At 42.7% G+C, this 27,597-nt stretch overlaps 1 protein-coding gene across 2 annotated transcripts in view; it reads left to right on the top strand.

Annotated features, from left to right (window-relative positions):
- Nucleotides 1–27,597, top strand: part of ARHGAP25 (Rho GTPase activating protein 25) — a 90,874-nt gene that overhangs the window by 24,803 nt on the left and 38,474 nt on the right. For both annotated transcript variants that reach the window (XM_019021567.4, XM_004029349.5), the window contains exons 2-4: nucleotides 15,827–16,026; nucleotides 21,540–21,627; nucleotides 27,137–27,253. In XM_019021567.4, coding sequence (XP_018877112.2) covers nucleotides 15,827–16,026; nucleotides 21,540–21,627; nucleotides 27,137–27,253 — 405 coding nt within the window. The remainder of the gene's footprint in view (nucleotides 1–15,826; nucleotides 16,027–21,539; nucleotides 21,628–27,136; nucleotides 27,254–27,597) is intronic.

Here is a 27,597-nt window from a genome sequence, read left to right as displayed (position 1 = left end):
CCTAATGAATTAAAGACCTGATGTCCTCACCAGTGTGTTCTACCAAACGTCTAAAGAAGAACTAATACCAGTCTCTTTGAAACTTCTCAAAAGAATTGAAAAACAAGGGAAACTTCCTAACTCATTCTACATTACCTTGATATTAAAGCCAGACAACAACATATCTAAAGATGAACTAATACCAGTCTCTTTGAAAATTTTCAAAAGAATTGAAAAAGAAGGGAAACTTCCCAACTCATTCTACATTACCTTGATATTAAAGCCAGACAACATTACAAGAAAACTGCAGACCAATATCCCTTATTACATTGATGCAAAAATCCTCAACAAAATGCTACAATAGAAAAATGACACAACTGCACATTAAAAGATTATAAATCCAGACCAAATGGGATTTATTCTTGGAATGCAAGGGTGATTCAACATAGAAGAATCAGTCAATTTCATTAATACATCTCATTAACAGAATGAAGGGGAAAAACATATGATCATCTCAAATGATAGTCATGTATTCGACAAGATTCAATATTCTTTCACGATAAAAACACTCAATAAACCAGGAATAGAAGGAATCTACCTCAATGTAATAAAAGTCATATGTAAATAACCCACAGTGAACATCATACTCAACGTTGAAAGACTCCAAGCTTTTACTCTGAGATCAAGAACAAGGCAAGGATGTCCACTTTTGCAACTTCGATGCAATGTAATACTTGAAGCCCTAGACAGAGGAACTAGGTGAGGGAGAGAAATAAAAAGCATCCACATTAGAAAAGAAAAAGTACACTTATCTCTGTTTAGAGATAATATAATCTTATATGTAGAAAATCCTAAGGATTCAACCAAAAAGCTGTTAGAACTAATAAACCCAGCAAAGTAGCAGGATACAAAGTCAAAGCTCAAAAATCAGTTGCACTTCTATACACTAACAGTGATCAATCTGAAAAGAAAATTAAGAGAATAGTTTCATTTACAATACCATCAAAAAGAATAAATTAATTAGGAATTAACTTAACCACCAGAAGGTGAAATACTTGCACTACAAAACTACAAAAACTGGAAAACATTTCTGAAAGAAATTAAAGAAGAACAGAATAATGGGAAGACATCCCAGGCTCCCTAGGTTGGAAGACTTAATACTATCCAAACCAACCTACAGATTTAATGCAATTCCTATCAAAATCCCAATGACTTTTTTTTTTGTAGAAATAGAAAAACTCATCCTAAAGTTCACATGGAAACTCAAGGGATCCTGAATAGCAAAAAAAAAAAAAAAAAAAAAAAAAAAAAAAAAAAAAAAAAAAATTTTGAAAAAAACATTGTTGGATAACTTACATTTCCCATTTGAATCATATAATTCAAAAATTATATGATTAGTTACAAAATTTAGAGTAAACCAAAACAGTGTAGTAATGGCATAAAGACAGAAACAGATGAATGGAATAGAATAGATGGTCTGGAATAGAATAGATGTAGAGGTCACATACACATATATGACCTCACATATATGTGTATGGGCAAATGATTTTCAACAAGGGTGCCACAATAATTTAATGGGGAAAAGATTGTCTTTTCAAAAATGATGCTAGGAAAACTGGATATCCACATGGAAAATAATAAAGTTAGGCCCTTACCTAATACCATATACAAAAATTAACTCAAAATGGACCTATGAACTAAATTTAAGACCCAAAACTGTAAAACTCTTAGAAGAAGACGTGGGGCAAAAACTTCGCAACACTGAATTTGGCAATGATTTCTTGGCTTCAACACCAAAGGCACAGGTAACAGAAGAAAAAATAGTCAAATTAGACTTCTGAAAATTTAAAAAATTATGTATCAAAAGATACTACCAACAGAGTAAAAAATCAACAGAATAGGGGAAAATATTTGCAAATCATATATCTAACAAGGGATTAATATCCAGAATGTATAAAAAGCTCCTAAACTCTACAAAAAAAACCCCACAAACAACTCAGTTCAAAAATGGGCAAAGGACTCGAATAGACATTTCTCCAAAGAAGATATGCAAATGGAAAATAAATGAAATGATGCTATCAATATTAGTAATCATTAGGGAAATGCAACACGAACTACAGCGAGATAGCAACTCACACCCATTATGATGGCTGCTATTAAAAAACTGGAAGATAACAAATGTTGGTGAGGATGTGGAGATATTGAAACCCTTTTGCACTGTTGGTGGAAATGTTAAATGTTACAGCTACTATGGAAAACAGTATAGCAGTTCCACAAAAAATTAAAAATAGAATTACTATCTGATCCCACAATTCTGCATCTAAATATATACTCAAAGAATTGAAAACAGAGTCTTGAAGAGATATTTGTACATCATGTTCATAGCAGCATCATTTGTAATAATTAAAACATGGAGGCAACCCAGGTGTCCATTGACAAATGAACTGACAAACAAAATGTGGTATATACATTCAATAGAATGTATTCAGCCTTAAAAAGGAAGGACATTCTGCAATATGCTATAATACCGATGAATCTTGAGGACATTATGCTAAGTGAAATAAGCTGCTTCAAAAAAGACAAATGCTGTATAATTCCACTTATGTGAGGTGCTTAGAGGAGACAAATTCATAGAGACAGAAAGTAGAATGGTGGTTACCAGGGGCTAGGGAAAGAAGGAAAAGGGAGTTAACTCTGTAATGGGTACAGAATTTCAGTTTTTCAAGATGAAAAGAGTTCTGAAAATGGATGGTGATGGTTGTGCAATAATGTGAATGTACTTAATACTACTGAACTGTACAATCAAAAATAGTTAAGATAGTAAATTTTATGTGTGTTTTACTGGAACAAAAATAATTGGGAAAAATAAATCAAATCACACAAGTTATAATTTGAGAAAAATAGCCCAAGTCAAATATTACAACTCATTTTTCATCTTCAAAAGATCTCATATGCTATTAGATGTGCTAAGCCAGAGGGATTTGGAATTAGGACTGCATCCTGGGGTCCTGGTGTTAGCCTGTTGAGTCACCCCCTCATGGTTCTCCTTCTTTTACCTCCTGTTTGTGCATCTCTGGTTCCTGCTTCTTCAGCCTTTGCACAAAAGCTTAGTTGGTCCTTCAGTGACTATTGGCTAAAAACAAACAGAAAAAGAAAAAAGAAACAGAAATGGTGTTCTTCTAGTTCTTCCATGAGAACTGTGAAGGAGTGGCCAGCCAAAAAGAAATGTCAAGCAGAGGCTAGTGTGTGGGCCAAGAAAGTCCAGGTCAGACAGAAACACTACAGTTGCTCACAGATACATACAAAATAAGTCCTGACATTTTTGTGAGGACCTTGGGTGATAAAAGGGAAACCCCCTAACGCATTTTTCAGGCAGCTGATAATGTTTGACAGCTTTGAAGAGGAAACAGAACTACCAGATGTCAGTGGCTGAATCACAGGGAAAATACTGCATTCTGCAAAGCCTTACTCAAGTATCATGAAGTGTAGCCCAAAGTTGATAGAAATGCTGATAAATAATACAATTTTATGAAAAAGTAAAATCTCGATACTTTTTCACAAGTCACTAGCTGTAACCAAGACAATGATGTTGGCTTTTTTGTATTTGATTATCTTTCATGAATTTTAGAATGCTTTCTTTATCAAACTCTAAAAAATCTTTAACAAAATTGCAAAGTGTCACAGCAGTGAAAATTTTCATAAACTTCACAGCTCTCAATTATATGACACAGTAGAAGTATCAGAAGTTTTCTGCTGTGTCATTTTCTGTTTCTTTGAAGATTCTCTGCTGTACTTCATCATTTTTCCATATACAGTTAAAACACCAAGCAAATATTTGGCCTGAATCCTAAAAATGTTTAATTCTTCCAATTTTCTGTAGTTGCATTTTCAGCAATATAGAGCGTTCCTTCAATTCTTCCCTCCCCTTTTTTCGGTTTGAGATACTCTTTAACACCTAAGAATGTGATCTTCTGTTCTTTATAACTAACATTTAATATAAACTAATGTTGAATTTATCAAAAGCAAGTTCATAATCTTTGAAAACATAAGACTTTTTAAATTATTGATGGGCTAAACCATTTACTAGTTTTTTAAATATTGAAGTATTCTTGCATTCCTGGAATATTCCAGACATTTGAGTGACAAAACAGGCAAAAATCTCTAACTCTGCACAGTTTCTGGCATGTTTCACCACATAAAAAGTGTAGAAAATTATTCTCATTTTTTCTATGCAGAAACTGTTCTACTCTTCACTGTTTCCATGGTGGGTTTTTTGTGTGTATGGCAGTTATATATATTATTTAGTTTCTAATCTTTCTTTTAAAAACTTTACTGAGGTATAATTTATATGCCATAAAATTCCTTCATTGTAAGTGTACAATTCAATGATTTTTAGTAAATTTATAGAGTTGTGTGATGATTACCATAGTCCAGTTTTAGGACATTTTTATTACCCCAAAAAGTACTCTCCAGCCGTTTTGCAATCAATCCCTGCTCTCACCCTCAGTCCTGGCAACCATTGTCTCTATAGAATTGCCTTTTCTGGATATTTCTTATGCATAGACTCATATAATTTGTTGTCTTTTGTATTCAGGTTCTTTCACTTAGCTGAATGTTTTTGAGGTTCATTGTGTGGCATGAATCAGTCCTTTGCTCTTTGGTGTTGCCGAGTAGTATTGCGCTGTTTGGCTTTCCCACATTTTGTTTATCCAGTAACCTGTTTGTGGCTTCTGGATTGTTTTCAGTTTTGACCATCATCTATAATACTGCTAGAAACATTCAAATACAAAAACTGTTATGGACATGTGCCTTCACATCCCCTGAATAGACTCCCAGGAGTGGAATTGCTGGGCTATGGCAAGCTTATGTGTAACTTCTTAAGACACATCCAGTTAAGGAGTTAAGGGAGGGTAGCTACCCTCTCTGTTGAAGGAAAGTTCATTTTCTTCTTATTTTTTTTCTTGTGTAGCTCCAGGTTAGTTGGACAGGCACCCTCTGTTCTCACTGGTATCGTGACCTGGTTGAGGAGCCAGCAGGACAGAGCTGTTACTTTTTGTCTGGCCTGACTTTGGGCACCCAGGGTAAACTGGAAATAACATGCCCCAGCCAGACCTCTGTGCGCACTTGGAAGGAGCTCTCAGGTCTCCATCTGTTCCTTGCCTCCATGCTGCTGCTGTTCCTCTCTAGGTGTTGTTAGTGCAGGATTTTCTTGGGCCCTATCCGCTCCCTCTGGGGCAGGCTGTTCCATATGCATTGAGTTGTGAGACCAACAGCTTTCTTCAGTTTAGCCTTGCCTATCCTACATCTTGCAGAAATCCCTCTTCCCCACAAATGGCATGCAGATAGAATCCTTCTTTACTTTTACTTTCATTTTAGATCTCCCCTTGTTATTACTGAGCTAGTCCCTTTGTCATTTTAATGGAAATTTGGAAATGGAAGCTCTTGCCATGAGGTCACCTAGAATTCTAGGTGGTCATTCCTTCCTGAGTTCCCTCACAGACCACCCTTGGGCTCCCTCTGGTTTCTGCTGCCCTTTCTCTCTCTCTGCCAGTAAGTGTTGGGGTAAAAGCTGACTTTACAGGAAATACTATCCATACTGGCAGCCTCAGTAAGTCCCTCAGTTCTTCCCATTCATCAGCTGATAAAGTGACAGTGCAGGGGTATGGAGGCGGATCTGTCTGGGAGGGAATGTGTACGTAAGTGGTATAACATCTGTGTAGTGTCATTCCGCTGTGCTCTGAGGAGTAACAGGTCTGAAATGCAGACCTTGGAAAATAGACAAGTTGAAGTTTAGAGCAATAGTTGACATGTAAAAAAAAAAAACCCAACAAGCCTATTGAATTTATTTTTAAGCCTAATAAAATATTTAAAAAGATCATTTATTATATCAACATTCCAAACACAACAGAGAAAATATAATGAACCCCCATGTAGAACCACTACTGAAGTTCAACAGAATATTTCGTCACATTGTTTTATCTATCCCTTTCTTTTTCTTTTATTCCCTTTTATGCTGAGATATTTTAAAACAAATCCCAGACACATTTTCCCCATGCTTAAGTATGCGTCCTTAAAAATATGGAAATTTTATTTTCTAGCCACATTGTCCTGATCACGCCTAACAAAACTAATCAATAATTCATTGGTATCATCTATCCTTTATCCATGATCAAATTGTCTCAGTTTTTAATGAAATCTTTTTATCAGGTTGTAGAATAGGAGAAACATATTATGACTCGTTTCCTGGGCCCACCCCACTGCTTGCATTATTCATTGGTCACTTTAACTCTCAGTAGTGTTAAAGTTTAAAATCACTGTTCCCTAAGACCTGTAGAGGCCCCAGAAACTGACTGGAGTGACGTCTGTTAGGCTGTAATGGCTTGTAGCCTCCTCAACGGCCAGTGCTTGATGGTAGTTGCCGGTACCTGAGCATTGCCCTGGAAGGGTCCTTCCTGTGAATTACTCAGGCCATGTAATTCATCCATGCTTATGCAATACAAATATTTCAAGCATCCTAATGCACTTATTTATTTATGAATGCTAGTGACTAGTGAACCAAAACCTCTTACCTAAAATAAATGACTAGCTTTGGCAATGGAGGGGTCAGTACTTCGATTGCTGTTCCTAATTTAACACACCACTAGGGTGCTGGGCAGAGCTTACTGCACTAATTATCCTGCAGTCCTACCTGATGAGAATTGTTCTTCCTTACACTCACGCCTGGGAAAGCAGGTAGCTTGCATATGCACTTAACCAGCTACAGTGTCAAAGAATTTTCTACAGAGAAAATTTGCCCTCTGATTGCCAAATCTCCACTTTGCCTTGTGCTGAGGAAGAGGCAGCTCTGGGGCAGTGTTCAGTAGGAAACGTTCATAATTCCGCAAGCTTCTTGTTATTACACGTGGCTTCCTGTTATGCAGAGATAGGCGGAGAGGGCCGGGTAAGGTGTTGCAACTGATGGAGACACACAGACCCACAAGAGGCAACTGCACTCTAAATTCCTAAGAAACACGAAAGCCACAAAACATGAACACTGGAGGGGTGGCCCTGGAGAGGCACCCTAGGTGAAACAAATTTGCTGGCGTGCAAAAAAACCTTGCAATATTTGTTGCTGGCTCAGGTTTCCAGAGCTGCTGCTAAGAAAGAAGTAACAGAAAGCCAGTACTCCTCTCTCTCTCCCCTTCTCTCTCTCTCTCTCTCTCTCTTGTTCTCACTCTCTGTCATTCTCTCTCCCTCTCTCTTGTTCTCACTCTCTGTCATTCTCTCTCCCTCTCTCTTGTTCTCACTCTCTGTCATTCTCTCTCCCTCTCTCTTGTTCTCACTCTCTGTCATTCTCTCTCCCTCTCTCTTGTTCTCACTCTCTGTCATTCTCTCTCCCTCTCTCTTGTTCTCACTCTCTGTCATTCTCTCTCCCTCTCTCTTTTTCTCTCTCTCACACACACAGATAATTTCTCTCCCTCTGTCTCATATTGCTACCAAGACAGCATTTTTTACCTCTTCCTGCAGAACACATAGCTATTGGTGCCAAGCCCCTTTCCAAAGCAGATTCTTTTCCTTTAGGTTGACATAGTCACTTGTCAAACAATAAAGGGCATTTCTAGAATCCATAGAACATGGGAAAATGAAATCTGCCCAATTCCGGAGTATTGAGGCAGGCATTTAGGGAACGACTTTTAGATATTTCTATGAATTCGGTTATACAAATTTGTCTCAAGGGTGAGTGCCCTGGGAAGACCCGTGTGGTTTAATTTCAGGGTACAGAGAGAAGGCTCCTTTGCCATCATCAGTCTCACAGTAAAGATGCCTTTTGAAGGGGCAGTGCTTTTCATACTAAAGTTAAAAACGAAACTCAAAAGAATGATGGGTGCTTTTCAACGGGCGGGGGGGGGCGTTTGCTTTGAAGACAGAAAAGGGATGCAGAAAGTGAGCCTGAAGTTTCTGAAGTCACATGTCCTAATTTCCTTCTGGGTGGAAACTGAGGGCCGTCATCCCGCAGTCTGATAACAGGATAGGTGGGGGGTCTGCATGTATGTGTGTGTGAATGTGGCAGGGGCGTTGCATGTGTGTATGTGTGCGGGGTGTGGGCAGGGACGTATGAATCTATCATTTTCAGGTGGTAGCAATGCCAGGTCTGCTGTTTCAGAGAGCTCCCCAGTCGGCTCCCTCCTCAGCTGTGGTGTGGGCCTGACTGCCGGCCCATGGTAGCTTAGCTCACTCTCTCTCCCTCCCATGCCTCGGCCACGTGGGACCTTACTCAGAATCCCTAGGTCTCTCCACATGAGCTTGGGTAGCAGCTGGTAAGACGTGGCAGGATTACCTAATATGTCCGTTTTCTTGTTGGGGTGTCAGCACAGCCTCAGTGGTGGGCTTGAGGTTTCAGTACCATTTCTCTGTCACTGTGTTTTCGAGGCCTGCTGAGCCTTGCAGAGCATACACTGGCGGAAATAGCACAAAATTGTTTGTGCACAATCTAGAGGCAAAATGGGTGGGGCTGAGGCGGCTGCTTCACATGATAGGTTAGGAGTAGTGGCTTTGTTCCCAGCTCAGTGAAGGGTGGCATGGTCTCTCCTGTCCACTTCACTCTGGGTTCTTTAACCCTGTGAATTACTAGACATGGATTCCATCTCCAATGTGGATGCCTCTCTTCACCACAAGAATACATGCTCCTTTCTGGGCTGTGGCTTAGGTATGGATATTGGGCTTTGAAATCAGATTTCTAGTTGTTAACTGGAGCAGATCATTTCACCTCTGTGAGCTTTGGTTCCTGGTCTGAAAAATGAGGGTGACAGTATGGTACTTACATAAAGAGCATGAGCATTAAATGACACAGCTCTATAAAGTGCTTGCACTGTGGCTGGCTCGTGGTAAGTACTCAATACATAAGTAACTTGATATTCATTATTGTTAGATCAGGGATTATATCTTCCATCGGCCACTCTGCTCAAGTGGATGCAGTGAACATATCCAGAAATCCCGCCAATAGGTAAATTGGCCAATATTTCTTGCAAATACAAAATGCCTGCATGGTGGCTCACATTTCGTTCTAAAACATTTATTTTATTAACTCAGCAAATATTTATCAAGATGCTTCAATTGCCAGATGCTTTTCTAGGAAGTGTGGAGCTTTACTAAAAATCCCAAGGAAAACAGCACCCTTTTCTGTCTTGCGTCTCAGTTTATCCCCACAGCCTCAAGTTAGAAATGCTTCCCTCTGTGCTGGTTTCCTCTATGCCATCTTTTCTTTGGTTTCTGAACGTCTATGCAAATAACTTTTCTGGTCTGAGATTTTCATGTCACTCAAATCTTCTGGCTTTCACTTGCACCTCTTTTCTCCCCCTAGTCTCTTTCTTAATTCATAAGCCTTACTTATCAAAAGCAAAACTCTTGGGAAGCTTGAAGCTCTCAGTCCACGCTCACACTTTATCATGTCCAGAACTGGACTCACCTCCCTGTTCAAACTGGCCTTGTTCTCTGATTTCCTTTCTTGCTTCCATGAATGGGTCTCCCACATCCATCAGGGCTGTGTCTGGCTGATCTCTTATCCTCAGGACCCGAAATTGTTCTGGTGCATGTCAAGTCCTCAATCTTGAATGAATGAATGAATGAATGAATGAATGGGGAAGGCTACCTTACCAGAGCCACTCAAACCCCAAACCTCACAAAAATCTTTGTCTCCTGCTCCTCCTTCTTCAGCAGGGGGCTGAGTCCTCTCAGTATTAGCCTCTCATATTGTTTCCTCTTCCATCCTAATCCAGGCTTCTGGCTTTGCACCTGGGATATTGTGCAATGTCCAGCCAGTCTCCCTCTATACCATCTCTCTCCCTCTTTTCATCCCTCCCCTCTGTAATATTCTCTTTCTTTTCTCTCATTTAGAATAAAATTGAGTCCATACTATAATAATAATGTTAATAATAATAGCTTTCATTTAATGTCTATGTTTTAAGAAGCAGGCACTGGCTGGGACCTGTCCACTTATCCTTACTAATCCCTATGGATTTATCACCCCATAAGATACATGTTATTATCACAGCTTTACAGAGGAGGAAACTGGCCCTCAGAGATAGAATACGGCTTACCCAAGGCTGCGTATGTAGAAGCCTGTGCACTTCTGCTACTTTCTCCTTCCTTCTCTCTGTTAGGCACTGTGTTAGGTGCACGATACAAGGATGAGCAAGGCCAAACATCAAGGGAGTACCACTGTCTTCTTAGAGTGCAAGTGGAGAGGGAAGACAGGAAAAGAAAAAAGTACCAAGCAAGGCGACAAAGGCTACGATACACATGTGTCTCCACTGACAAGGGTCCAGAGTCAGGGAGCAACTAAGTCTGGCAGGGCCAGGAAGGCTTCTCACAGGAAGTGGGGCCTGAAGGGATTCTTGAAGGATAAGTAAGAGTTTTCCAAGAGGTCAAATTGGATGTAGGTGGGGGTGGGTGGGGAGGACATTCCAGCAGAGAGAATAGCATACTGTCCTGGATAAAGAGCAGGATGGGTATGGAGAAAGAGCAGGAAATGCAGCAGAAAAAGCCACAAAGGACTCCAACTCCATGGTAGTTTAGACTTCATCGTTTAGGAGACAGATGCTGGGGGTCATCAGAGGCTTTTAGGCAGGAAGGTAACATGATCAGAATTCTGTTTTAGAAGGCTCACATCATAAGCAATGCTGTCAGTGCTGAATATAAGGAACAGGCAGCCTTCTGTGTTGATTGGTTGGCTGGGAGAATGTCACTCAAGTACATCAGAGAGACCAGCGGAGGTAAAGCAGGTTTGGGCATGTGTGTCAGTGTTAGCCAGAGGAATGGTAGAGGTGAGAAGGGGAAAGGTGGTAAGTTTGATGAGGTGGTAAGCATGATGAGCTTGACGTTCTCATGGAGGTGTGTTAGGAAGCTGGATGGATGGGTCTACAGCTCAGAAAAGAGGGCTGGGGGAAGCCATGCAAATTCTACTCCCTTTTCAAATCCATTTAAACATGGTTCCCAAACTAATGCACAGCTCATATCAACATACCGGGAAAATACCTGAAATTGTTTCCCCAGCTCTGAAAGAACTATTCACACCTCACCCACACATTTACAGCCATCCAAAGTGGAATCTAGACTGAGTCAGAATTGAGAACAGATTATTTTGAGGGTTCAGCGGCAGAAGATGAAGAAAGGAAGTGATAACGTTTCTCAGCTGACTTCTCTGTTCATACTTCCTTCTTTAATTTTCCTTTGCCCCATCTTGGGGCAAAAAGCAGCTAACTTCTACAGCAGAAACAACATCCCTAGGCATGTGGCACTTCTTCTATTTCTCTTCTTTCCTTTCCAGTACTCTCTCACACCTGCAGACTAAAATTCAGCACCAACAGTCCAGTCATACAACTATATTTTATCATGGGCCTCCCTTGCTCAGGAATATGAAATGGCTCCCTACTACCTCTCTAATCAAGTTGAATGCCTCACTCTGTCATCTAAAGCATCTTCTTCTCTGGGCCCTCCAGCTTGATTTCTCTATTTGATAAAATGCTGCCTCACTTTTATGGCCCATTTCCACCCCACGCTTTGTAATGATAGCACTCAGGTTCTGGGAAGTGCTGACCAGCAGAACTTTCTGTGATAGTGGAAATGTTCTCTATCTGTTGTCCAGTACTGTAGCCATGAAACACACAGGCTTACTGAGTACTTAAAACATGGCTAGTATGACGGAGGAACTCAATTTTAACTTAATGTAACCTATTTAAGTCATTTAAATGTACACAGCCACTTATGGTTAGTGGCTACTGTACTAGACAATGCAGTGCTAGGGGCTTGCTCATCCTCTCTCTACTAGAATAATGTGAGGTTTCTAACCTTATTGAGGCCCTCATTTCTCACTTGCCCCAAGGTGTTCTGTAAACACTGAGCAACTGCCTTCCCACCTTTCCCCGCCCTGGTCTGCCTGCAGCCCCCTCTCCAACCCTCCGCCTGGTTCAGACCTGCTTCCTGAAGGGCTGGGAATGTGCACTCAGGGTACAATGACTGGCTCACAAGTGAAGCTTATCATGGTTATTATTTTCATTATGAGAAACAGCTCCATTAATAGTAACAGATCTCTTTGTTTACTTTATCCGGAACAAGTCACACCCACAAAGAAGAGAGACTGTTCAAAGAACCTAACAAGGAAAGTTGGTCAAAACCAAGACAAACTCAAGGCCCCCAGACTTTCTTCTCTGCTATTTTAATCATCTCATTCTAGGCCTGGCTGGTGAGCAACACTGGGGGCTATGGAGGGAGATGGCTCTGCACTTGGGATGGAAAGTGCCCCTGCTCAATCCCTAGCTCATCTGAGACCCCAGCTGTCTCCCTACCCTCAGGGTTTGGGCCTAATTCCAGCAGTGTGGAACTTTGTACTGAGCTATCCCCACTCTCTAACTTATAACAGGTGGCCCAGTGCCCATAGTTACACAAACTATGGTGGGATGTTAACAGGCACTAAAGAAACACTGGTTGGATGTAGAGTGAGTGGTATCATTTATGGATATAAAACATGGCCAGGCAGAGCCTTGTTCATATGTAAGCAGGCAAGCTGGTTGCCTTTCTGCTACAAGGGCATCAAAGGTCCCCTTGGCCAGGTCTGGGAACATAAGATCCTCGCACTTACTCCTGCCTTTGCCAGGTCATTCTGCAATGCACACGTGCTCCTAGGAAGGTTTTTTGTTTGTTTGTTTTTCTTATAGTTGTTTTTGCCACAACAAAGCATGAAAAATTTCACAGAACTGTGAACAAAATACCAGCAACTAATTTCTTCTATGCTGAGTGAATTCTTTCCAATCTGTAGTATCTTTTTCTCTTCTGCTAACCCCTTCCCACTTCTTCAATGCTGTTGGAGACCTTCAGTTTCCCCTAACCCCCACTGTGGTCCTAATGATGTCTATGGGCCTCTGGGGGTGGCCCAAGGGGCCTGAGTCTTTCTAGCCACCATGTGGCACTTCCCCTCACTCCTGAGTTGGCTCCATTTGATGGCATCACCTCAGAAGCCAAGTAAAGGTTCCTCATATGCCACTGCTAGAAGGGGGTCCTCCCTATCATGTCTGATGTTGCTACAGTTGGATGGTCACAAAAGCCACACCGGGATAGACTTCACTGAGACTACTGAAGTGGGGGAGAATGCCTCTGCATCTGCTGGAATGCCTCACTCTTCGATTTTCTCCAAAAGTTTTGTGTGTAAACTATCTTTTTCATTTTTGCCTACTCTCTGCCCTCTTTCTAGGACAGATAAGAGTCCTTGCAAGGTATAGTCTCTGACTTAGAGAGATACAGAACTGTATATAGTCCTTCAAATTCCCTCCTCCCCATTGTATTCTGCCAAAATCTTTCTGTAGTTCTTTTGGGATCATTTCCACAGCCTTAGAGCAAGTGATCAGCCCACACTGGCTGCTTTTTAATTACAGATAGAAGGCCTTGAAGATAGCAAGTAACTGAGGAGCAAGATCTCAGATAAAGTTCTTAACTGGGCTGCTAAGACACACTGATATAAAGCAAATCCTTTGTAAGCAAGCTACCAAATTGTCATCAAAATATCAAATTATCTTTTCTACATCTGAGTATAAGCACTTTTGTGATGATGTCTGTCCAATGGGAAGCTGAATCAAATATGTCTTGCAACGTGGGATACAACCTAGTATGACCTCACCAGGTCCCTGGTGGGAGGTAAGAAGTGACTGCCAGATGGAACCAGGTATAAGGGTATATTATGGGAACTCAGACCCCTTGTGAGGGTCAAGGGAGCCCAGTTACAGTGGAGTCCTCTTCAGACAGCAATATTGGACCGAAGGGTGAAATGTGGAAATAGGGTGATAACTCCAGATACAATTGGAGATAGCTACAGAAAGACTCTGTAATGCCATATAAAACTCTGGTGTTTGAAAGTATGCCATGATTATAAATAAAGATTGAGAATCACAGGCGCAGAAGGAGATAGAAATAAGGGAATCAGAAAGAATGAAATTCTGTCCTTTGCAGCAACACGGATGGAGCTGGAGGCTATTTATCCTAACTAACTCAGAAACAGAAAATCAAATATCCCGTGTTCTTATTTATAAGTGGGAGCTAAACAATAGGTATACATGGACATAAATATGGGAATAATAGGCACTGAGGACTCCAAAAGTGGGGAAGGCAGGAGGAAGGTGAGGATTGAAAAATTACCTGTTGGTTACAATGTTCAATATTTGGGTGATGGATACACCAGAAACCCAATCCCCACCATAATGTGATGGACTCATGTAACAAACCAGCACGTATACCCCCTGAATATATTTTTCAAAATCAATGAGGAGATGTTGGCAATTTAATGCATTAAAGATAGGAAAGAAGAAAGAGAGGAAGCTTGATGATGGAATGACATTTTGAAGTGAAGAGGGAAGTTGAAGAAGCTCTCAGTGATGACTCCCATCCTTTTAGTAGGAAGTAAAGTCATCTGTTGATAAAAACAGCAAGAGTAACATATACTTACCTTTGACCAGGGACTGTGCTAAGTGGTTTGCATATGTTTGTTTAATCTCTACAACAATTCCATAAACAAGGAAGTATTATTATCCTAATTTAGCAAGTGAGGAAGCCGAGGCTCAGAGAAGCATAATTTATCCACCGTCAAAAAATCAGGAAAGGTAGAACTAGTCTCCAATCAGGTGAAATGAAATGGGTTGGGAGTAGAGTTGATAGCTTAGTTTAGCTGTGTCGTGAGTGGTCCAGGGATGGACAAAAGCTGAAAAAGGGGGTTGGAAGATGGAGCCTTCCTCCAGCAACACTTGGCAGAAGGAGAGGGGTGCAGACACTGGGTATTAGCAAGTGTGGAGGGCAGTGCAGGCCAAGGAGACAAGGGCATCATTGAACTGGTTGGGAAATAAGGAAGATGGGGCTCAGAAGGAAGTGTTGAATGGGGACCAGGGTGATCGATGGAGCGCTGCGGAGGGAAGGAAAGGAGAGCATGGTCCTGGGTGGGGGTTACCATGGAGACAAGATGTGGAGGTACAGGCTGGACTTACTCGAATGACAGGCAGAACTCCTGTGTGAAAACAAAAGCCAAATATACCATGCTGAGTGCATGCAGGTTCAAGGGGCTCTGGCTTCAAATCCTGCTTCTGAGTTCTATTGGCAGTGACGATCTAACTGTAAAGGTCATAGGAAGGCAGCAGCAGTGAGCGCCTTGTACAGCATAAAGGGCTGGGATACTCTCCGTGGGCAGGGGACAGAATGGCACTGGGCAGGAGAATTCAGAAGGTGCCAACTCCCTGCAGGCTGGCCCTGTGGCCGGGGGCTGGGGTTTGAGTGGGGTCCGCTGGAGGGGGGCTGCGTTCCACAGCGAGGTTGGAGCTAACAGCTTCTGTCTTGCGGCCCCTCCTCTAGCCGGCCGCTGTGGAAGAGTGCCCAGGCAGCTTCCGGCGGCCTCTGCAGCTGCGTGGGACTCACCCCGAGCCTTCAGAGTGAGGCATTATTTTCTCCTCTCTCTTGTCAGATACTGACTCCCACGCAGGAAAAAGGAAGCACCTTTTGTCAGATGCTGTGGCCACTTCCTCTTCAGAAGGCTCCAGCCAACCTTTCGGTTTGCAGAATGACGGGGCCCGCCGCGGTGCCGGACTGCCTGTGCACGGGGCCACCGACTGCAGCCTGGGTTTTATTCTTGGCCTGGCCCTGACCGGGAGCTGGCCCCTCGGCTGCTTCTCTGGCTCGGGGGGGACTTTCTCTGGCTCAGATCCGGACCCCTGAACTGGACCTTGTTGTCGTCCCCCCGCTTCTCAGCCCCCTCTGGGGTTCCTCTCTCCTCTCCGCCCACTCTTTGCTCACTGCCCCATGTCCCTCGGTCAGTCAGCCTGTCTGTTCCTCTCTATAGCTCGGTCAAGGAGTGTGATGACTGGCGAGCAGATGGCTGCCTTCCATCCATCGTCCACCCCCAACCCGCTGGAGAGGCCCATCAAGATGGGCTGGCTGAAGAAGCAGAGGTCCATCGTGAAGAACTGGCAGCAGAGGTACTTTGTGCTGAGGGCGCAGCAGCTCTACTACTACAAGGATGAAGAGGACACGAAGCCCCAGGTACCAGCCAGGCTGTTTGTCCCGTTCATAAGGCACGGAGGAGGCGGGCCTGGAGCCCGCTGGGATTTCACTTAAACTCACAGGGGCCTTCTCAATAGGACCAGACACACCCATTGGAAAGGAAATTGCTTTTCCCTTTACACCATTTTCTAGATACATAAACTGAGTTGCAAAGATGACAGAGTGGTCCTCCAGGAAGCACCAGGATGGGCACTGTGGAGTTTCCTACACATGGCTCTAAGTCAAGACTGGCAACAGGGCGGTGATGGTAGTGACACTCAGTCAAGGGCTCAGAGAGAGTGGATTTGGGTTCAGGAAAACCGATTTTGGGACTCACTGATTTGTTTGTTCAGTAAGTATTTATTGAGCGTTTATTATATGCCAGACACTGTTCTAGGTACTTGAAATAAACTATGAGCAAAACAGATAAAAATCTCTTCCGTATGCAGCTTAGAATGTGGAGGAAAAGACACATAAACATAACAAATAAGAAACGTATGTAGTTTGTTAGAGAAAAGATTAGTTCTATGAGGAAAAAATAGGATGAGCTAGCAGATGTCAAGAGTTAAGGGAAGATGTAATTTTAAAAAGGATGGTCAAATGACCTCATGAAGAGGGTGACACTGGGGCCAAGACTAAAGAGGAGAGGGAATAAGCTGGGTAGATCTCTGGGGAAAGAGTGTTCCAGGCAGAGAGAACGGCCGGTGCTAAGGCACCAAAGGGAGCATGTCTGGCCTGGCTGTGGAATAGCAAGGAGGGCACTGTGGTGGGAGCAGAACTAGCAGGTAGGAATCAGAGGGGATGAGGTCTGAGAAGCAAGAGGGTAGTCAGGGGTCAGGGGCACAGACTGCTGAGGCACTGCAGGCCACTGTAAGGACCTGAGCATTCACACTGAGGGCCACAGGGAGGCATTGCAGGGCTCTGAGCAGAGAGTGACAGTTTTTGGTTTAAATTGTAAAAAGACAGCTGTGGCTACTGTGCTCAAAAATAGAGCCAGAGGAGACGCAAGTAATCTAGGTAACGGGTTATGATGTTTAGGGGCTCAGTAGGAGTTGTGGGCTGGAGGAAAATGGTCAGCTTCTGGATATACTTTGAAAGTAGAGCAAACAGGATTTCCTGATGCAGTGGATAAGGCTGTGAGAATGGGCTTTAATCCTAAATCTTGGGCCTAGGTCTCTTCGGCCAACCTCATTGCTTTTTTGGCCATTGTGGTGTGTGAGAATAAAAGAGGATGCTCTGAACAATTACCCCAGGACCCCAGGTGCAAACTGGATGTCTCAGGGCATCCAGCACAGCTGTCATCCACCTAGAACTCATGTGTGGAGATGGAAGTATGGGCTTGGCCAGAAGGAGCTTATTTGGGATGACAGACTCTAGAAGCTTCTGGAGCCAGAACAAAATCCCGAGAAAGGCAAGGACAAGAAGTGTGTAGATATTGGGGTTGGGTGGGACCAAAATGAAAAGGTCATTTTGGAAGAGGACTGTTTTCTTTAAGGGCAGGCTTGAGGATCCATTGCACATCAGCAGGACTTGGTTAACCAGTTCCTCCACTTAAGGGCTCTGAACTCTGGAGTGTCTGTCACTGCAGAGGCCAGGGAAGGATCACAGGGACCCCACCACAGATGGGGCTCTTGCCTGGTGTTCTGTGCATGCTAACCAGCCTTCCTTCTCTTTATAAACACCCCAGACCTTATTAAAGCCAAGCAATTCCAGGCTAAGATGGCGGTTGATATGTTAAGACGATGGAGGAAGTCCTCCTATCTGCAGAGTGTAAGGGAGACGGCAGTAAGGCTTTGGCCACCCCAGATCAATGAAAGGGGCAGCTGAGTGTGTTTCCTTGAAGTGTAGAGGGTGAGAGGTACTTTATATAAAAGGATGTGTTCTTTTCCTGGTTCCACCACTGTTTGGCCCTGTAATTATTTAATTTTTCTGGACCCCTCTTTATTCTTTTATAAAATTAGACAATACTACCTGGCGTGCATTTGTCGCAGGATCAAATGATATAAAGCAGGTATAAAAAACTGTTTTGTAAAAACATAAACTAATGTCAAAGAGTAAAATAAATAGCTGAAGGTTTTGCGTCCGGCAAAGGAGAATGTAAATAAATTATGGAGCCGTGTATGATAGACTTTCCTGTATGTGCTTCTGGAGAATCCTGTGGCCCTACAAAAGGCAGTCTGTGCATTTTTTCTTTGAGTTCTCAGAAAGATCCTGTCCAGTTTTAATGGTTTAAGGCTGTGTAAGTCCATGAACTAGCTTTATATAAACCATTCTAGAAAGTTGTTTGTCAGGGAAATTGTTTCAAACAGAATCTCAGCTTATCGCCCTCAAGTTTCTGTTACAATGATGGTCTCAGACAATCCTAGTAGTAGGGTAGACCCGTGGTCCCATTGTCTCATCTGCCTGTTTTCTGAGGCATCGCCACAAGTGGTTGTCTACCAGCGGTGTGCTGGTAAATAGTTAACAACTGGCCCTCTGATGGGAGAGCTGATTGAAGTGCAACATTTGCTAATTTCTGTGCGGCAGATACTCCCATCATGACTGATGCAAGCTACCAACATTATACCACTGAACTCAGAGTTGAGAAGAGACATGCAATAGCACCACCTTATATAGGATTTGCACCACACAGATAGAATAGGTGGAAATAACCACAACAGCAGAAATGATAGCAAAATAAAGAATCAGAAAGTTGTACAATTTAAGTATCTTCACCTTTTTAATAGAAAATATTTCATTGTAAGCTTATAGAATTTAAATTTTAGTAATAGCTGTATTTAACTGGCTTAAAATTTAACAGTTAAGTTCTCATGAGCCAATATAAGCATTTTGAAAAATGCTTTAACAAGGAGTTGGGCTAAAATGTAGTTCTAGATGAACTACAAATTGGATTTAAAAGTTATAGCTAGAGAATTCTAGATATTCTGGCACCTCACTGCCACAGCTGTCTCCATTGCTTTACTGCTGAAGGACTTGTGGCCTCCTGCATAAACCTTTCTGTCCTTCCATCTTTATACAGAGTCCACCCCAGTCAACTTGCTAAGTACAAGTGGCTCTGGGCAACTTGGGCCCTTCCCTTCCTGGAACAATTCTTCCTTCCCTATCAGTGTCCCCACCCTCACCCCTACTGGTGTCTCTTCCTCTTACCTGCTTTCTTCTTGCCATTTATGAAGTTCAAGCCTCTCATGCTGAGCTCGAGGAAAGGGCCTGCAATTAGTCATTTACACCTTGGTGTGAACATGTTTAACTCTGATTGTTACTTCTCTCAGCAAGTGGGACTTGTAAGTAAAGCCTTATTTGTAATTCTGGAATCACACTGACTGAGGCTGGAATCGTAGATTTCTTATTATCTAGCTTTTGTGATCCTGGGTCAGCTAATTAACTTCCTCGAGCTTTACTTCTTCCTTTCTCCAATGGGGAAGAATAACAGTCCTTCCCTCCTAGACTTCTTATGAAGATTAGATGTGCTAATACATTCAGGGCAATTAGCATAGAGTCAGACACCTAGGGAATGCTCAATAAATGGCATGTCTATTTTTAGTATTTTATTGTTACGATTTCTGATGAAATGATTTTGGGTATCAAAAGACAGTTTGGAGAGGTACTTAGGGGAGGCAGACACCTCTGTGTTTGCCCTTTCCTTCTCTCCTTACCAGACAGTGCTCCATCCTGCCTAAAAGCAACAAGGCCTTTTATTCTGGTGCCATAACTCATCCAAAGTAGCTCAGCAGCACAACCTCAGGGTCATTTTTTCTGAAGGCATGGATGTGATTTATTAAAGATGGTGAGGACTGTGTAGGTGGAGGTTATTTTTAAATAATAAAATTAGAGGAATGTGGAGGAATTGCAGAATTCCCCTTTCTAGACCGATTTTCTTTTTCTTCTCCTCCTTCCCCTTCCCCCTTCTCCCCTTCCTTGTCTTTCATCCTCATTCTCCTCCTCCATTTGTTCTTTCTCCTCTTCCTTCTCCTGCCCTTTCTGTTCCTTCCCCTCCTCCTCCTCTTCCTTCTTGTCTTGTTCTCTCTCAGTCTTAGGCATTTTTATTTCTAGATCCTCAAGAAACATTTATTCTCTTAGGCTCCTGAGTGGATCTTACTTCTGAGATTTCCTTAAGACTCTTTTGCCTTTATAGTGTTCTCTGCCACCAATCATCTCCATCGGTACTTTGTTTTGAAATAAAGACGTGTGTTTACTCAACTCAGAATCAGGCCTGCTACCTTCAACAGCCAGCGATGTGTAAATTATGAATAACTAGATCCAGTGCGCACTAACTATGTTACTTTGTGCAGTCACTTAGACATTCAAAGTGTCAGTTTCCTCATCTGCAAAGTGGCAGTGATAAATCTTGCTATGCTCTGGATATGGAGCTGTTGTGGGGGTCTAGTGGGCCAGGCACGGTGGCTCACGCCTGTAATCCCAGCACTTTGGGAGGCTGAGGTGGGTGGATCATGAAGTCAGGAGATCGAGACCATCCTGGCTAACACTGTGAAACCCCATCTCCACTAAAAAAAATACAAAAAATTAGCCAGACGCAGTGGTGAGCGCCTGTAGTGCCAGATACTCAAGAGGCTGAGACAGGAGAATAACTTGAACACAGGAGGCAGAGGTTGCAATGAGCTGAGATCACGCCACTGCACTCCAGCCTGGGCAACAGAGCGAGACTCCGTCTCAAAAAAAAAACAAAAGAATTATCCCAAGTGAAATGCACTGTAAGTGATAAAGCACCATGCACACACATGGTGGAAGTGGCTTGTTTTTCTGATAATATATCTGTGTATAGGAGGTCACAAATCCTACTAAACCCTCAGACCCCTTCATAGATCTGGGCTTGGTGGTGGGACCATTTCCCACCACCTCAGCTTTGATGGTGAAGAGCACTGGCTTTGGACTGACTTCTGAGATGAACTACTATTCTGGCACTTACTAGCTCTATGACTTTGGGTAGATTAAAGAAGCTTTCTGATCTCTTTTCTTCACCTATAAAATTTACATAATGATACTTTGCTTAGAGGACTCCTGGAAGGACTACATGAATAATACATTCAAGGTGGTTAGTGAAGGTGCGGGCACCTTCTACTCAATACCCCATCCCCTCCAATGGTCACCTGAGTGGTTCAGTCCTCCCTGAACCCCTCTGGCAGCTTGGCAGGTAGTATGGTCTCCGCAGCCTCAGCATTGCCTTCACAAAGACCAAGTGTCTCATTTGGCCATCAAGTTGGGTCCTTGGAAAAGTGGGAAGAGGCAAGTATTGGTGATGGCACCCTCTTAGCTCATTCTTATATCAGAACCTTGTCTTTCTCTGGGCACCTGGTTTGCTCTGGAATAGCTGCCCTTTGATTTGCCCAAGGCCTGAGTAGCAGAAGGGGCCCCATTAAAACTGGGAGGCTAGCTTCCCATGTCCCTATCCTCCTACTCTCCTCCCCATCCCATCATTATCCTATCTGTTCCCCAACCCAATTTTAGTTTATATTAAATTGCTGCTTATCCTTAAGGCCTGACTTTTCATCTTTCAGGGCTGCATGTATCTACCAGGATGTACAATCAAGGAGATCGCCACAAACCCAGAAGAAGCTGGGAAGTTTGTCTTTGAAATCATTCCAGGTAGGCCACAACAGGTAGGACAGAGGTGCAGTGCAGAAGTAAAATTCCCATTTTACTTCTGGACCCTAGAAGTCAAAGCTATATTCGGAGAGTAATTCAACTAACTAACCAACCAGCCTATTGAGAGCCCACAATGGTTCTTTATACAGTTAATGAAGCTATTGTAGTGTATTAACTAGTATCAAGTGCTTGAATAATGCCCATGAAATAAGTAGGTGAACATTTTGTTCAACTCTGTAAGCATTTCATGAGCGTGTGCTAGGAGCCAGGTACTGTACAAGGCTCTGAGCCACTGACATGAAAAGTGCACCTTCTCTACTCACTAAAATGAACTCAGTGTAGAAGGAGAGTAGGTCATCAAATTTAACAGTTAAAATATAAATGGAACCATGTGAAATTGCCATTTCGATGGGTCAAATATTATAAAAATTCAGCAGCCTCAGATGGTTCCACCCATTGCATCTCACCCATCGCACATGATTGGCACATTGGAGGTGCCTCTTTCAAATCAAGAGTTTCCTTCCTTGAATGCATTTGGAACAAGGGGAGTTTGGGTCATGCTCCTGGATCTGCCACACTGAGATGCTTCTACTCTTCTCCCTGTCTCTTGCTCCTTTGCTAGCCCTAGCCCTGCCAGGGGCTCCAGGACTAGAGGCTAATCTGGCTGTGTAGCCTTGCTGCTACTGCTGTACTGACCACAGCGGAGCAGGCCACATGGCCCCTGAGTGCCTCTTTTCTTCACCCTCTCCTTCCCACTCACACAAGGTGACTGTGTGCATAAGAAAGTTAATGGAGAAGGCAGCGTAGCGTAGAGGTTAGAAGTGTCCAGTCTGGAGCTAGCCTGCCCTGACCCTGGCACTTACTATTTGTGTAAGAGGTTACTTAATTTCTCCCTGCCTTTTGATTTTTTGTCTATAAAATGGGGACAATAATGATAATAGTAAAGATTAACTAAGGAAATCAATATGAAGCATTTGATACAGTGCATATCAGTGTTTGATATTTGGGAATAATCTAGAGATAATTATAATGCAGAAAAAAAATCCTAAACTTGGCTATGACTGTTTATAGAATACAAATTTACAAAAATTTTTAAGTTCCTAGATGCTTGCTTGTTTGTTTTTTTTGTTTTTTTTGTTTTTTTGTTTTTGAGTTGGGACAGTCTTGCTCTGTTGCCCAAGCTGGAGTGCAGTGGCGTGATCTGGGCTCACTGCAGCCTCTGCCTCCCCAGTTCAAGCAATTCTCCCTGCCTCAGCCTCCTGAGTAGCTGGAACTAGAGGTGTGTGCCGCCATGCCCAGTTAATTTTTGTATTTTTAGAAGAGACAGGGTTTCACATGTTGGCCAGGCTGCTCTCGAACTTCTGACCTCAGGCAATCCACCTGCCTCAGCTTCCTGAAGTGCTGGGGTTACAGATGTGAGCCACCATTCCCAGCCTCCCTTGCTTTTTAATCTGAAGGTCTAACTTCCTCTCTTTCTCTTCAGAGGAAAAGCAGGAAAGCCTGCTTTTTCAGTCTCTCCTCACTAGAAATATCTCTCTCCCTTTCCACAGAGGTTATTCTGTTCTTAGGATGCTTCTCCCAGTGCAATTCATGGGACACAACCATCCATGGTAACATGTGTGTCCTAAAGCCTGGGTTTTCAATCTAGAGTAACCCTACTGAGAGATCCAGCTGAAGATTCACTGTGGGCTTTGCACCAAAAATACCTACTCTTCAACATTGCTATACCAGTGCAGGAGGAAGGTTTGTTCTCTCATTATCACTTATGTTTGCAACAGTCTCCTGGCCTGCTAGAGGAATTCACAAACAGATCCTTTCTCTCTCTCTCTTTCGCTCTCTCTCTTTCTCTCTCTCTTTCACACACACACACACACACACACACACACACACACCACATCTCATAAGGACAAATAATACTAAAGTAATAATAAGATAGGAAACCATTTTCATAAAGATACCATCATCTTCCAAGGTTCCACCCAACCCTAAAGTGAGATATCCTTCATGTTATAACATAGAGAATTTTTAGTTCCTCTTTTTATCATCCTCTTTTGCAAGATGATTCTCTGGAGCTAATGCTGGTGTAAGAAATGGGCTTCCTAGATATGATCCTCTCTCTGTGATCACCAGTTTTAGTTGCACAAACACCACATAGAAACTTTTAATTGTAGGCATGCTAGTTTTTTTCTTTTAATTGGGGGCAGGCAACAATTTAGGGTAGGCTTCCCTCTCCCTACTGATCTCTCATAGAATAACTATCTATTCTTCTATTCTCCTCCTACCCCAGGGAATCACCAGGAATAAGGGGTTGTTCCTTCTGTTGCATATGTTATCTCATTTAGTTCTCATACCACTTTATGATCTGTTGTTACTCATTTATACGACAAATTCATTGAGCACCTCCTATGAGCCAAGTACTATTGCAGGACTGGGAATGTGGCAAAGAACAAAGCAGCCTGCATGCACGTTACATGAGAAGAGACTAGCAGCAAACCAAATATATGGGAAAATTATGTAGTTTTTCTGATAGGATAGCAATTATGGGGAAAATTAAACCAAAGAGAGAGAAGGTGCTGGCTGAGGTGGTTGATTGGTTATTGTGAACAGAGCCGGCAGAGTTTGTGTTATTAAGAAGGTGACCTTTGGGCACAGATCTGAAGGCAATGAGGGAGTCAGCTAAGGGCACAGCTGGAGGAAGAGCATTCCAGGAAGTGGAAATTGCCAGTACAAAGTCTCTGAGCCTATTTCATATATTCAAGGAAGGTCAAGGAGGCCAGTGTGGTTAGAGTGAAGTGATGGCAGGAGACAAGAATAGGACATTTTCTCAGGGGTGGGCACAGATTTCATAGGCACTTGCAGGCAATGTGAGAACTTTAGCTTTTCTGCTAGAAGGATGCGGAGCCACTGGAAAGTTTTGAGCAGAGGTGTGACATGACATAACTCATGTTTTAAAATTCTTTTGAATTGAAAACAAAAGTAAGTAGTGGCGGCAAGGGCAGAACAAGGAGATCAGTGAGGAGGCTTTTGCAAGAATCCAAGTCAGAGATAGCAATGATGAAGGGGCTGTGAAGTAAGCAATTTCTGATCACATTTTGAAGGTAGCGAGGGCTTCATTTGCTAATGAATTGGATGTGGGAAAAAGAAATCAATGTTGACTCCAAAAGTTTTGGCCTAAACAATGGAAAAGATGGATTTGCTGAGATTTGTGCATGTAGCAAGTTTTTTTCGGGGGTTTGGGGGTAAGGGCATCAGTTTTGGACATATTAAATAATATCTCCATTGTACTGGTAAGGAAACTATTGCTCAAGATAATTTAGCTACTGCAGTGATAGTTAAGAACAAGATATTAAAGGATTATAGAATAAGGACTCCCCACTCAACTTGGAGTAGGGGGAAGAAAGGTCCCTAGAAAAGGTAACATTTGAGTTGGGTTTTAAAGAATGGGTAGGAGTTCTTTAGGCAGATTAAGAAAAGAAGAGAGGTCCATTTCCAACAAGAGAAATAGCCCAAAGGGTAACACATGTTGAACACACTGTGTTTAAGTCAGATAAATTATGTGCCTGAGGTCAGAGGTGCTGTTCGTGAGCTTTGTATTAATGTCAGGCAATTCCTGTTAATGAAAGTCTGTTCTAGCACCCCAATTATGCCCAAATATTTACTTTTTTTTAGGACAACAGAAACCTTTCAAACCCCCTTTGGTTCTTGTCTCTTGGACCTATCTTAATATCATCAAGCTTCACATTATTTCACCCTTTGGGACAACCTGATTTTCAATCATCCTGTCATCAGGTCATCAGCTCTCCTAACCAGAAGAGTTAGTCCATGGAAGTCCTCTTCATTCAGGAACATCTTGAGACCTGCGTGTTTCCCAGTGGGGTTGCTCATGACAGAACAAAAAGACCTCTCAGGAATCAGGGTAAACTGAGAAGACATGTTTTAACAACATAGTAGACTGGAGTTGAGGCATGGTGGAGACGGAGCGGGGAAAGACACCAGATAAATTTTGTCCAAGGAGCAATATGGGCCAGTGGAATCTTTCATGGGAGTAAGGACACCGACAGACTTGCCCTGTGTTTGGCAGCAACTCACTGGATACTGACGAACTGGTGCTTTTGCATCCCTGGGATTCAGTTCTATTATCTATAAAATGGAAATAATACTAACTCCTTATTCTATTTCAAAGGGATATTGCAATTCCTAGAGGGTCTTTTCCTTCTGCCCTGAGTATTTTTAACTTACCATTTTACTTCTGAAAACATCCAGTTCTCAGGATACTCTCAATGCCCAGGGCTTTAATGGTCAGAAAAGCTGATAACCTAATGACAAGATGGAGTCAGAATCAGGTTATCCCAAAGGGTGAAAGAAGGTGAGGCTCAGTGATATCAAGATAGGTCCAAGAGACCAGAACCAAAGGGGATTTGAAAGTCTTTTCCTGCCCTGCAGGGAAATACAGGTTTAGGCACAACTACTCAGCTAGAACAAGCTCTCTGAGGGAGATGGCCTGCCATTGTGAGAAGAATGGATTGCTGCTTACAAAGGCACTTTGAAATTTAATATCCCGTAATTGAAAGGGATCACTATTGTTTTCTTGTCCCCGCTAAGACCTTTTTATTTTAACCAACTAAAGAAAATACCAACTTTGAGGATTTCCATTTGCAAGCAGGTCCACGGATGAAGTTAGAGTTCAAGTCTCAGATCTGGTACTAACTAACTGCATGGTCCAAGACCTGTGTTTGATACTCTCCTTTTCCCTCTCTTGCTTCTTTCTCCCTTTTTCACTTTCCCACATTCTTTCTCTTCGTCTCCTTCTCCCTGCTCTCTGTTCCCTTCAATTTCTCCCACCTTTTTGGTCCATTTGAGAACACCAACTGAGGAAACACTACACCTATCTATAATCTTAGGTTTGAAGTGAAAATGGTAAAGAAAGTTCTAACAAGTTTCATGTATCCATTAACTGAGTATTGAGAACCTACATTTGAAAGGTGTTGTGTGGCCAGGAGAGCAGAAATATGATCATCAAGCACCAATTTTGTGAAAAAAGCACACATGTATTCACTGTCACTCCCACCTGAGGTTGTCATCTCCTACCCTACCCCCACAACTGAGCTCAGGACTAGCTTAGGAAAGTATCCATGATTGGCGTGATGATCTAAAGTCTTCTAACTTTTATGGGCTGACCCTGTCTCATCTATGCTGAAACTGCACCGTGAACTTCCTTTTCCTTTTGGTAGGAAATGACTTCTGTCCTCTTAAATGAAAGCAGTTCTCAGCCCAAGCTATGCCAATTGCAAACCATTGTGTTCAATGATTTGTCTGTTGAGTTAGAGCTTCAGTAAGAGTGCCCCGATATCCAGTTCCACTGAGGATAATTCGACAATGCATTTGTGTTGTTTGGCTGGTAGTGCTTCATTGAACCAAGAAATCAATTTAGGTCTGGTTCCCTTCCCTTCCCCTTGCTCTCATGCTCTTATCACTCTAAGACCTTCACAAGTGCTAATTCTTCCTCCAGCCTCATGGGACCAGAATCGCATGGGACAGGACTCCTATGTCCTCATGGCCAGCTCCCAGGCGGAGATGGAGGAGTGGGTTAAATTCCTCAGGAGAGTTGCTGGCACACCCTGTGGAGGTAAGGACCCCTGCAGGCTTTCCTGGGCAGGTGCCTATGACATCTCAGAAAGTAGGAAGTAGCTCCAATGTGATAGCTCCTTGAGCAGTGCTCAAGGGAGACAACCAGAAAGCAGTTCTCTGCATGCCCATGGCCAAGTGCTCTGTCAAATGTGGAGGAAAAGTGGGCTCAGAGCTTCTAGCTTCCCACCCCCTGCGGCACCTGGGTCATCTCAAAGAGCCATCTCCAAATTAACTGGAGGGAAGGCAAGTCTTTTGCAGTGAGTAAATGTGTATGATATCTGGAAGTAGTGCTTTCTCCTCTCTGGGCCAAAGTACTCTCATGTGTAAAATGAATGGGTTGGA

Source organism: Gorilla gorilla, chromosome 12 (genome assembly GCF_029281585.2).
Source record: "Gorilla gorilla gorilla isolate KB3781 chromosome 12, NHGRI_mGorGor1-v2.1_pri, whole genome shotgun sequence".
Taxonomy (NCBI): Eukaryota; Metazoa; Chordata; class Mammalia; order Primates; family Hominidae; genus Gorilla; species Gorilla gorilla.
Note: the sequence above shows the minus strand (reverse complement) of the source record. Positions and strands in the feature narration are given on the sequence as shown.